Here is a 13864-nt window from a genome sequence, read left to right as displayed (position 1 = left end):
AAGGTCGGTGAGTGTTTTCCAGATCTCAGATGCAGTAGAACAATCTATAATTTGAGCTAAGACCGAATCAGATAAGGAAGAGTTAATGGCTGAAATGACCAACTAATCTTGATGAAGCCATTGAAGATGGGGAGGATTAGGAAGATAATCAATGGTAGCAGGCGGCATGAGAAGAGAACCATCAACATGTCCGAAGACTTGATACCCCTTCAAATACGGCACTATTTGCACCTTCCAAATGAGAAACTTTTCAATGGCGAGTTGAATTTTTACAAAATGGCTAGCAGAGTTAAGAAGGGAGGGAGAGTTAGAAGCATTGGTTGATTTTGATGGAGCCATGACTGTAAATTTGTATCAAGAAGAGAAAAGAGAAAAGAAACAAACAAAAATGTATGAAGGACTCGGGTCCGTTAAGCTCGTGATACCATGATAAAACATGGAAGGAAATGCACGACAAGTGCTTCTGGAAAAGTTCCTTAGAACAACTTTTGTATTCCCAGATATTTTCACCCACAGTGCTTTGTACAATAGTGACTATTTATAGAATATGTATATAACATAATTGAATTGAATGACCACTAATATTGTGACACCTAGCAAGTCTATTTATTCTCTCCGTTACAATGTGATTCGGCAGAGCTATTCTCCAATGCTCTAGAATGTTCTTGCTTTCTGAAGGTAATCCTGAATCCGTATGGGGGAAGAATGAGTGAAATCTCAGAATCTGCAATTCCTTTCCCACAGAGTTGGTAACATCTACAAAATCCAACACTTGGTGTATTGGGTAGAAGAAGGCCAGAATTGCGGCATCCGAGAGTGTTATGATCCCACATCGACTAAGTATGGGATTGGTTGATAGTTTATAAGCCCCTAGGCACCCTTCCCTTGTAAGCTAGTTTTCAAATGTGAGTTCTACCTAGTAGGTTCATAACAAATGGTATCAGAGCCACCCCACATCTAAGGCCATGTTGCGACGGTTGCAATCGTGCGGCACGGGGGGTGATGCCAGCATGGCAGTGTTCGCCCGGAGCTAGGAAAAGACCTAGCGCACAGCCAGCCCGTGTGAGCGCCGGGACCGCCGTGGACGTCGGTTGCGGAGCGTGGTGGTTGTTACGATCCCACATCGACTAAGTATGGGATTGGTTGATAGTTTATAAGCCCCTAGGCACCCTTCCCTTGTAAGCTAGTTTTCAAGGGTGAGTTCTACTTAGTGGGTTCATAACAGAGAGGCATATAAGTTGGATCAGAACGCTTTACAGTTACATGGCTGCCAATGTTTCAAAATCTCCAAGAGCTGCATACATCAATTATAGGGACCTTGACATAGGAACAAATAGTAAGGAAGGCAACGCAAGCTATAGACGGGCAAGTATATGGGGTACTAAATATCTCAAGAGCAACTTTAACAGGTTGGTTCATGTGAAGACCATTGTCGATCCCACTAATTTCTTCAGGAATGAACAAAGCATCCCGGCTCTTTCATCCTAGTGAGAGGTGATTTTAATCACAGAAGATATTGTACTCAACAATGAATCCTCTCTCTTTCTCGTTTTACCTATTATTCCATGTAATAAGCACATATCATAAAGGCCATATATATCGATATTTTATGTGCATTGTAAAATAAAATGGTTTCCACAAATTGAGGCATATATTCATTTCTGTTGATTGATATATATATATATATATATCAACAGAAATGAATTAATGATACTCAATTACATAAACATGTCTGTTGATATATATATATATATATATATCAACAGACATGTTTATGTTCCATTAATAATTAATATAGTTTTCATTTACGTCAATTATATATTTTGATCTGTTGGTTTGGTGGTTATGAATTAATGATACTCAATTACATCTCTTCAATGGCGTGTAAGCTCTTAGCCAATTGCCGGTCAATTAATGATTATATATAAAATTCAGAAAGAAAGTCTCAGACAATTGCCGGTCACAGGAAGCGCGTTGCTATTAAATGCTTTCCATTTCAAACAAAAATTTGAGATATGGGCTGCAGGAGGTGGAAAAGGTCCACGATCATTGTCCAATATATTTCTATGGATAAATTAATTACGATTAAAATAAATGATTAGGTGGCTTATTTGATATATACAAAAATAATTTTAGATAAAAATCCGAGCTCTATATATCTATACTTGAGGGTATTTTACCATCTAGAATTCTAAAAGCATTGTCAATTAAAATATATTAATTAAGCAGCTTCTACTTTGGCATTGTTCGTTTTCACAACTTCTATCAACTCATCTCATCTAATCATTACAACTTTCTCAAATTTCTACACAACAAAATATACAATTTAATTTTTACAAATCTAAAGAAAAAATAATAATATTAAAAAAATATATTCTAACAATATTTTATTCAACTTTTAACTTTAATCTCAACTCATCTCATCTGTGAAAACAAATGAGACCTTAAAGAAAAGGCCGTACAAGAACTACTTTAGAATTAATAAAGTCCTTAAGTAGAATCAAAATGAGCATTTATAACAGATTATTTGCAATGAGAATAACTATTTACTAAAAAAACAAACTCATTTTAACAGGAAATAATTACTTTCATAGGAAATAGCTGATCATAAATAAACAATTTTCTTGTAGTGAATATTATTGATATTATATCTACATGCATATATAAGCGTGTCTGTGTGTCTATCCATATTATGTATATATGTAGTATATATATCTCCTTATACTTAAAAGAATATATTGCCCAATGAACAGTAATGAACAGTACTCTTATTTTACGTTTTTATTATTTGTCCCTCTCTATATCCTCACAGCAATATTCTTCCCAAAATACCACAAAATCACCACAACGGATCACAAAATCATCACAACAGATCATCACAAAATTACCACAACAGATTACAAAATCAGCACAGAAAATTATCACAAAATCACCACAGCAGATTACAAAATCACTGCATATATATATTCTTCCCAAAGTAAATTTTTTTAGTTAATTTTCACATGCATATATATATATATATATATATTAATGAGACATGCATCATGTTCATGGAGATCATACAAAAACAATATTTATTTTCTGACATGATCATGATTATCATGTTCAAATCTTTCTCATTATTTATATCAATTATATTTCGGATCCGTTGGTTTAATATAATTTGGTTATGAATACATGAGCGAGACTCACTTGCCAATTAATTAATTATGAGATTCTAAAAAGGAAGTCTTTGAAAAATATTTCCGGTCATATGCTAGCGCTATTAATAATGCTTCCGTTTTCCGCAGTTTTGACATTGCATGCAGGGAAAAGAATTAAAAAGGAGGAGAAGAAGAACATGATCAGCACGGATCATTGTTGTCAAAATTTTCCGTTGTGAATGGATATCTTGCGATTTAATTAAAGTTAGGTGGGTTAATATTTTATATAAAAAATCTGATTTTTAAAATCCTCTATAATTCTTAGGGTATTTTATTATCTAGAATTTTTTAAACTTAAACCAGCTAGCAAATTCAAATTAAATTATTACTTTAAAATATCCAAATTTGAATATGACCATAATTAGAACAATCTTCATAAAAAAATCATCAAAACCATGACTCATTCTTTGTTTCCCTTTGTTCATTATATAGTAAAAAGGTATCCCGTGTAATGCCCGTACCCGGAAAAGTCATTATTGATGGTCCAAGACCATACATATTAATACATATAACTGTTATTTATTTTCTGAATAGGTAGTGGTAGATTGGTTGAAAATAACATAACCATACTTAGCAATAAAACACTAGGAAAAGCCCACATGTGGCGAAGATTTTTTATTGCCTTCGGAAAAATGAGAAGTCCCACCCCTATTAACATAGGAATTATAACTAGAATGAAAGGTATGATCCATGAATGGTATGTATATTCCATAAAAATAAATAAAAATATTTTATTTTTAGTTAATTGTTTTTGATTCATCAGCTCTTATTTTTATTAAAGGAGTCAGTTAAAAAAAAAAAGCTAAAATAAGATATGTAAAACTAAAATAAATATTTTATTTATATTCTTGATTATTCTAATTTTTCTTTCCAAATACTTCAAACAAAAAAATATTTCAAATCAAGAAGTTAGAATTGGTCAAATGAGATGATCAAGTTACCATTGTTCCGTCAGAATTTGTTCAATTATGGATTGTTCTAGAATAAACTAAAATCCAAAATTACTTTTCATAACATTAACATCTATGCTAGTTCAGTATCCATCGAAGAACATAACCTTAAACCAAAAGAAGTATTGTACCAAGTGAGGATTTGAAGGGTTCTCAAGTACTACCATTGAAGCAATATCCAACTCATCCATAGCACAGGACTAGACCATGAGCCCCATCATCAGCAATATCAAACACCATCTACTCCTTTTCAAAGAATGGAAGGCAAGAAAAATTCATCGTTCAAAGTATCGATGCGTGCAATGGACAACGGTGACGCAAACCTTTGAGAATATTCCTCAAATCCTATTACCACCTTCTTTGTTGCGGGAAAGACCCACCTTCTCTCTATCTATATAGTTTAATCACTACTGTTTATTTACTTTTGGTGTACTTTGGTTTTTAATATATAATAGCAGTCAACTTGTTCAAAAAAAAAAAAAAAGGTGAGGACTTTGGCCTCAGAATTTCTAAATTTCTAACCAAAAAAGCATACGTAACCTTGAAATTTATAATTGGAACACTTGACTAAGTGAGGATTTGAACCTAAATTATGCTTGAATGCCTAACCCCGAAACTTTTCACGATTAGCACTCTAAAACATGACCTCACAAACATGTTCATGCAGTTGCTAATCTCACAAACATGACCTCACAAATAATTTAAACGTGGTGATTAAATGAAAATAAAATAATTAAATCCAACAACACAAAATTTTTAAAACCCACAAACAACTAATTTAAATTAAAGAACAATTTATATGCAAAAAAATATTTAATATTAAGAAAGCATATCAATATAATTTTCACAAATTAAAAATCATAAAAATAAACCAACTAAAAATCCGATGGGTTTACATTTGAGGACCCACAACTCTACCGCAGTGTTGTAGGGAGTCTACAATATCTTTCTTTTACAAGGTCTGATATCTCCTATGCTGTGAACAAGGTTTGCCAATTTATGCAGTGTCCTCGTCTCTCTCATTCGCAAACTATTAAACGCATACTTAGGTATCTCCGTTTAACAACTTCCTTTGCCTTACATTTTCCTATCAATTCATTGCCAAAACTTTATGCCTTCTCTGATGGTGATTGCGTTGATTGCCCTGATGACTGAAAATCCACTGTTGGTTTTTGTATCTTTTTTGGTTCACACTTAATATCATGGGGCTCCAAGAAGCAACCTACAATTGCTCGCTCTTCAACATATGCTGAATACAAGTCAGTAGCAAATACTGCATGTGAACTATTATGGATACAATTTGTTCTAAAAGAGCTGGGCATTTTTCTTACTGCTCCTCCTACTTTACTATGCGATAACCTTGGTGCTACTTATCTCTCTGTAAACCCTATTTTGCACTCTAGAACAAAACATGTGGATTTGGATTATCATTTTGTACGGGACTGTGTGGCAGCCAAGACACTCACTGTGTCCTTTGTTCCTAGTCATGATCAGCTTGCTGATATTCTCACCAAGCCCTTATCATCAGCTCGCTTCTCCTTGCTGCGGTCAAGTCGTACCATACTTCCTATGCCGCTTGACTCGAGGGGGGCTAATAGAGCAAATAATGACTAAACATCAAAGGAATCTTTTCCAACAAACTCGTACAGAGGACGTACTAGAATAAGTCTAGAAAATTCTGTTGTACAGAAATAATTTTCTTTTCCTCTGAAATATAGACTAAATGAAGTCTATAAATACTACACTGTGTTGGTCATATTGTATCAAGGAAATACAAGTTATGAAATGAATTCCATTCGGTCCAAATTCCTCTCTGTGGCATTTTATCAAATAGAAATAATGCAACTCTGTTTTTATATTTCTATCACAATGGAATTAATTATGCCAATTTATAACTTTTGAAAAGAAAGACCTGAAACTTATTGACTTAATTTTTTTTTCTTCTGAATTTCCATATACTTGGAAAGAATTTTGAACCACGAAAGGATTAGGCATGCATACGTGTCAGATGCATCTACAATGGGCAAGACTTTTTCCATTTATATGAAAATGAAAATTTCAGAACCTCTGATCTTTGAAAAGTCCTTATAGAGATTAATGATCAGTGCATTATGCAAAGTTCAAATCCTTATGCAAAATTCAAATCTTCATGCAAACTTCAAATCGATATATATATATATATATTTATATGAGAAATTCTATATAGAAGTTTTATACCACATGACACATTCACTTAATCAATATGTGATTTGTCATTTTTGCTCTTCTATCCTAATGCTTAAATATGTGTATGTTTAAATATATTAGAATGACAAATTACACGTTGGTTGATTAGAGGTGTGTAGTGTAAGACTTCATTGTAACATTTCCATCTTATATATATCTCTTTATATATAGAGAGAGCCTATCAAACAAATTTTTCTTGTTTTAACAGAATTTTCTTGTTTCCGTTAACTTTCTGTTAAGCCTTTGTTTTTATCCATTTCTGTTATTTGTGTCCATTTTGATTCCATTATAATAATTTTAAATCAAGAATGAAAACAATGCACAAGGATATAATTGTATTTTCCTATACATTCTGTTTGTGGCTATTTTTGTTATTTCTGTTGGTTTGTATTCCATTATTAATATATTTAAATCTGCTAATAAAAAGGATTTTTTATAATAATAAATCATGGATGCAATTGTCTTTTCATATTCATTATAATAGCAAAACATTATAATAACTTACAATTTGAAAAAACACAGCAACTGAATTTAAATAATGATTTTCCATTATTGTCCGTGTCCAAGCAACTGAATTTGTGAATATATGCATTGGAATGGTAGCTGCAAACAGAGAGAAAATATTTTAGAAATTAGATAACATATTAAATTGCATGAAGAATTAAATCTGTGGAGGCAGATTTTAATCACATGTAAGTTATAATATGCAGTACAACTTATCATTTTTAATAATTTACTTTTCATGATCTTTTGTCTAGGCAGTGATAAATTTGAAATTTATAATCACATGAGGTAGCCAAATGGCCAAGTAGTGCAGTAGTCAGGTTCAATGTTTGAACACCAAGACACATATTTCGTAGCAACCCTAGAGGCATTGAACTGTGTTTAAGAAAACCCTTGTATTACTTTCAGTGCATTGGTGCTAAGGTTTGAAAAGTGACTTGATACCTTCTATTACCTTCTTTCTCAAATAACCCTTATATTACAAGCAGTGCAGTGGTACTACGGTTTTAGGGAAGACTGAAAAGTGAGTATAACTGACTTCTGTGTTTATAGTATAAGCTTATCTATGCAATATATATGTTTGTTCATATTTTTAAGAAATAAAAGAAAATGGTACCATGAAACCTAGAAATTCATAAAACTTGTTAAAAAACCTATCAGAAAACTCAACTCAATTCAGAAAACTTATTCGTGCAACTATGTATTCAGTTTATCTTCTATTTCTTTCAATTTCTTCTACGCTCTGTTTTTCTAAAATAAGGTGTGTGAAAGCAGTCCAGTGGTCCTAAGGTTTGAAGGAACATTGAAAAGGTCGGTATAATTGCCTTTTGTGTGTTTATAGTATATATATATATATATATATATATATATAGGTTATCTATGTTTGTTTTGTGTGTTTATAGTAGACATATATATATATATAGTCTATCTATGCATTACACATGTCTATTCATATTTGTTAAAAAATGTTACAGAAATAATTAGAAAATCAAGTCTAAAAACTGAGGAAAAAAAAGGTTAGAAATTACCTGGAGAAGGGGGCCATTCTATAGTGATAGACTGTACCCAAACACACTATAGAAGGAAAAACAAAAAAAATGAAACAGCAGAAAGCGAAAGCAAAAAAGAAATTTGTAGATCAACGAAAAGGTAAAAAAAATAAATAAATAAAACCACTCAGATCTGGACATCATGTCTTCAAATACATGAAGATCTATTTAGCTCTATAGAGAAAAAGAAATTAGAAATAAACCAACTTTAAAAAAAAATAAAACGACTCGGATGTGTACGAAGAAAAAAAATTAAGAGAGAAAAAAAATGAACATTAATTCCCTTCTAAAGATCTACAGATCTGTAGGAAAATGAAAGAAAAAAAAATTAGTCAAATCTGAACACGACCTCTTTGAATATATGAAGATATGATATTGTTAACAAACCTAATAGGAATAAAAAAAAAAAAGGCAACAGAAAAATAGACAACAAACAAAATAAAGAAAAGACATTGAATATTGGAGTGAAAGTAAAAAAAAAGAAAAGAAAATCCACCTATTTCTTCATCTACATCCAAACACACCATAGAAGGAAAAACAAAAAAATGAAACAACAGAAAATGAAATCAAAAAAGAAATTTACAGATCAACCAAAAAGCAAAACAAAGTAAAATAAAATAAAAACCACTTAGATCTGGAAAGAAACAATATTAACATCTCACACGTAAGGGTGTTCATCCGGGTTCCAACCCGGGAACCCGGGTCTCAAACCCGGGCTGGAACCCGGACCGGGTTGATCCGGGTCAGACCCGAGCCGGAACCCGGGTAAATCCGGGTTTTTTAAAACCCGGATTCCGGATTCCGGGTTGAACCCGGATTTTTTTTTTTTTGTTTACACAAAAAGCTTTTTTTATTATTAATTAGACTTCAAATATTTTGATATTTTGTCTTCACTTAAAATTTTAAATCATATTCTCAATACAACATAATCCTATAATATTTCATGAGCCTATAAATAATTAATTAAACTTTTTAACTAAATACATGTAAGAATAAAAAAATCAATATTCATCACTCGACCCAATGACTCCCTCTCTCAAATAATAACTCCCAGCAAGCGTCCAGAGTGCCCAATCCAGGTCATGTTCTGCAGCCATGGCCATGAAGCAATTGAAGTACCTGTTGTCGTTCACATCTGTTCCTCTCATGTCTATCCCAAACTCACTCACGAACAATGGCCAGCCCTGCTCCAACAAGAACCCCGATAATCTCATCATGTTCTTCACCACGCTCCCTCACACTTGATTCGGGTTCCCAGATTCCCATGCCTTCCCATCCGTAAACGCGTACCAATGCATCTCATATACTAGCTTCCCAGTGATATCGGTTTTTATTAAAAAAATAAAGATCCGGGTACCGGGTTTAAATCCAGTACCTGGGTTTCAAACCCGTACCCGGACCGGGTTGATCCGGGTTTTCAAAACTGGGTTTCGGCCCGGATTTGATCCGGGCCGAAACCCGGAACCGGAATCCGGTTTTCCGGGTTCCGGACCGGGCCGGAAAAAAACCCGGCCCGGATGAACAGTCCTACTCACACGTCAAGTACTTGATTTACATCTCTAACAGAAAAATGAAAAAAATGGAAAAAAAAAATTGCAACTCTGAGAAAGAAACAATAACATCACAGATTTACATCACCAAAAAAAAAAATAAAACCACTCATATCTTTAGAGAAGCACTATTCGCACGGAGAGGGAGAGAGTAGACAGGGACAGAGAGAGAACATAGTTAGAGGCAATAGAGGTGTGAGTGGGACTTTGTTCGTGATAGGCTGTCACCAGTGTATCTCAGATGAGCATCATGACGATCTGCAATCTAGATTCTAGAAGATCACTAGAAGCTGGCCAGCTCCTGACATTCAAGTTTCAATGATTGTAAAATATATTATAATATTATTATAAGTAATGGGTGATTATTATAAAGCTCATATGTATATATGTATAATATATATATAGTTCGATCCATCAAGCATGCAATTAATTTCTGTGATCGGATAGTTTCAAAACTAATGCAATTAACAAACCTAATAGGATTTAAACAGAATTTTTTTTTTCTATACATCTGAACAGGAAGGAAAAATGGTCGAGAAGCTACTGTTAATGGAATTGAGGGATAAAAACGTAAAAGCATGAATAAAAAAACAAAAAAGAGAGATAAAACTGTGAAAGCACAAGCAGATTATAAAAAAGAACAGGGATAAAACAAAAAATACCAAAAAAAGAAGGGCAACATTGGAAAATAAACATGAGATGAAAAAGACTGTTACTTTTTGCATTGCCGCTTTTATATATAAGAAGATATATATTTTTGATAAGTAAAAATTTAAAAATATGGCTTCCTAAGGTCACATGCAAGAAATTAAGTACGGAAGCAAACTCACACATTGATGTTATTACAAATAATTTATGTTCTAGTTATCTATCCCTTGGAAACAATATTTCAATTTTGTTTAGAGAAAGTACCAAAATATTTTCCCTCCCAAGTTTAATATCAAAATACAACATATTTTGTCTTATTTGCTGCACCACCTTTTTTTCTGCACATTCCAGAAATGTTGTAGGGATAGATATTTAGGTATGCAATGATCTATTTTGCTTGTGATGTTTATTTATAGGACCATGTTAAAGGTTCTATTAATTCTCTTCTTTTATAATATATCACAAAGTGTAATTATTTATAAATTATATAAATATTATATCATTATTTAATTAACCAAAACATTACATTCTTATTAATAAAAAATTAGTTCTTAACAAAAAAATAAATAAATATAAACTAAGCCAACGTGCATTACATGTTATCTTCACCTAGTATATATATATATATATATATATATATATATATATATATAATTTGTAAAAATGCTTTGAGATGACTTTCTCCTATTTATTTTTTTAAGCATTCTAGAAGCCATATAAAACTCATCATGATTTGAGTAACAATAAGCACAATCATTTTCATAAGAGAAACTACTCATTATTTATTTTATCATCATCCCATAATATTGTATTAAATTATATATTCACAAATGAAATATAATAAATAGTCTAATCATCTAATGTCAATACATCATGAGATCATGAGGGCATAAATGATAAGTAGTATTACTCTTTTCATAATCATGATTTAAAATAAAAGTATTTTTGCAAGATGATAATATTTTTATAATTATTTTATAAAAATTTCATTTATTTAAAATAAACGTTTGTCAAAGTTCTATGTTGTCAAATCGCCATCCAATTTGGATCGACGACTTTACTAAGTCCTCGAAATTTCTAAGTCCTCGAAATTTCTATTTTTCTATGTATTTAAAATAAACGTTTGTCAAAGTTCTATTTTTGAAGAAGATCGACGACTTTACTAAGTCCTCGAAATTTCTCTTTTTCTATGTATTTCTTGTTGGAATTCGTGATCTTTCCTGGCCAATCAGCTGGATGCATGATGGAATGGTTTCCTGCAAAGTTAAAAAATATGTACGTTATATGCAACAGCTGTTAGCTCGCATCCTGATTTCACATTGTACGCACAGTTTTCACATTGATTTCCAAGTATTCAACAAATTACGTCTATATCTCCTCAGAACACTATAAATAAGAAAGCTCGCATCCTGTTTTTAGAGCAGAAACACAAACAAAAATGAAGCCCATTAGCTCTTCAGTGCTTATTCCATTTGTTATTACACTTCTTTTCTCAATTTTATGGGCAACTTCGGCTCACACTCCTGAAGACTTCCTTCAATGCCTGACCCTTCATGCGGGAAACTCCACCACCTCAATTTCTCAAGTCATTTACACCCCCGCCAATTCCTCATATTCATCTGTATTGGAATTTTCCATACAAAATCCTAGATTCTCAACACCTGCCACCCCGAAACCTCTAGTCATTATTACACCATTGCATGTCTCCCAAATTCAAGCAACCATTAAGTGTTCCCAAAAACATGGCATGCAAATAAGAGTTAGAAGCGGTGGTCATGATTTTGAGGGCCTTTCTTATGTTTCTTATGTTCCATTTGTCATAATCGATCTGATAAATCTTCGTTCAATCAATGTTGATGTCGAAAATGGCACTGCATGGGTTGAAGCCGGTGCCACTATCGGTGAAGTATACTATAGGATTGCCGAGAAAAGTAGAAACTTTGGCTTTCCAGCAGGAGTTTGCCCGACTGTGGGTGTTGGTGGACACTTTAGTGGGGGAGGGTACGGCACCATGTTGCGCAAATATGGCCTTGCTGCAGATAATATTGTTGACGCCCAAATGATTGATGTTAAGGGCAGAATCCTTGACAGAGAATCCATGGGAGAAGATCTATTTTGGGCCATTCGAGGAGGTGGAGGGGCCAGCTTTGGAGTCATTGTTGCATGGAAAATCAAGCTGGTTCATGTTCCATCCATTGTGACTGTATTCACAGTTAAAAGGACCTTGGAACAAAATGCAACCAAGCTTGTTCATCGGTGGCAATATGTTGCAGACAAGCTTGATGAAGACCTATTTATTCTCATAAACTCAAGTGCTGTCAATTCTAGCCAAGAAGGGAGGAGAACAATACAAGCCTCATTTGTGTCCTTGTATCTCGGAGGGATAGATAATCTCCTTTCATTGATGCAAGAAAGCTTCCCTGAACTGGGTTTGGTAAGAGAAGATTGCACTGAAATGAGCTGGATTGAATCTACCCTCTACTTCGCCGGGTTTCCAAGTGGGGAATCCTTGGATGTACTGCTAAGTAGGACTCCTCTAATAAGACCAACTTTTTTCAAAGCAAAATCTGACTACGTGATGGAACCTATTCCAGAAGTTGGCTTGGAAGGGATTTGGGAGAGATATTACGAAAAAGAGGCCGAGGACGCAATTTTGGTGATGGTTCCGTATGGGGGAAGAATGAGTGAAATCTCAGAATCTGCAATTCCTTTCCCACATAGACATGGTAACATCTACAAAATCCTAGACGACGTGCTTTGGGAAGAAGAAGGAATTGCGGCATCCGAGAGGCATATAAGTTGGATCAGGAGGCTTTACAGTTACATGGCTGCCTATGTTTCAAAATCACCAAGAGCTGCATACATCAATTACAGGGACCTTGACATAGGAACAAATAGTAAGGAAGGCAACACAAGCTATAGACAGGCAAGTATATGGGGTACTAAATATTTCAAGAGCAACTTCAACAGGTTGGTTCATGTGAAGACCATGGTCGATCCCACTAATTTCTTCAGGAATGAACAAAGCATCCCAGCTCTTTCTGGGTCGTGGTGAGAGGTGATGTTAAAGATGCTTAACTACAGAAGATATTGTACTCAACAATAAATCCTCTCTCTATCATGTTTTACCTATTATTCCATGTAATAAGCACATATCGTAAAGGCCATATATATCGATATTTTATGTGCATTGTAAAATAAAATGGTTTCCACAAATTGAGGCATATATTCATGTCTATTGATGCATATATATATATATATTGTATGTATTTTGTGACATGTTTATGTTCCATTAATAATATAGTTTTCATTTACTTCAATTATATATTTTGATCTGACGTTGGTTTGGTGGTTATGAATTAATGATACTCAATTATATCACTAGCCACCTCTTAGCCTCGATTATATATAAAATTCAGAACCATAAAGAAAGTCTCAGACAATTGCCGGTCACCGGAAGCGCGCCGATATTAAATGTTTTCCATGTCAACAAAAATTTGACATATGGGCTGCAAAAGGTGGAAAAAGTCCACGATCAATGTCCAATATATTTCTATGGATAAATTAATTGCGATTAAAATAAATGATTAGGTGGCTTATTTGATGTATACAAAAATAATTTAAGATAAAAATCCGAGCGCTATATATCTATACTTGAGGGTATTTTACCATCTAGAATTCTAAGAACATTGTCAATTAAAATATATTAATTAAGCAACTTCTACTTCGGCGTC

General features: G+C 33.4%; 1 protein-coding gene and 1 pseudogene across 1 annotated transcript; both read left to right on the top strand.

The window, feature by feature from the left end:
• The window catches only part of LOC108985406, a 44274-nt pseudogene extending 42786 nt beyond the window's left edge, over positions 1 to 1488 (top strand).
• A 10049-nt stretch (positions 1489 to 11537) lies between these two features.
• LOC108995270 (berberine bridge enzyme-like 18) lies at positions 11538 to 13448 on the top strand. Its single transcript, XM_018970810.2, has one exon. The coding sequence runs from the start codon at positions 11569 to 11571 to the stop codon at positions 13183 to 13185; it is 1617 nt and encodes a 538-aa protein (XP_018826355.1). The 5' UTR covers positions 11538 to 11568; the 3' UTR covers positions 13186 to 13448.
• The last annotated feature ends 416 nt before the right edge of the window (positions 13449 to 13864 follow it).

This window comes from Juglans regia, chromosome 3 (assembly GCF_001411555.2).
Source record: "Juglans regia cultivar Chandler chromosome 3, Walnut 2.0, whole genome shotgun sequence".
Classification (NCBI taxonomy): domain Eukaryota; kingdom Viridiplantae; phylum Streptophyta; class Magnoliopsida; order Fagales; family Juglandaceae; genus Juglans; species Juglans regia.
Note: the sequence above shows the minus strand (reverse complement) of the source record. Positions and strands in the feature narration are given on the sequence as shown.

Excerpts from the sequence above, each read along its gene's own strand:
- LOC108995270 (XM_018970810.2), top strand. The coding sequence starts at position 11,569 with ATGAAGCCCATTAGCTCTTCAGTGCTTATTCCATTTGTTATTACACTT.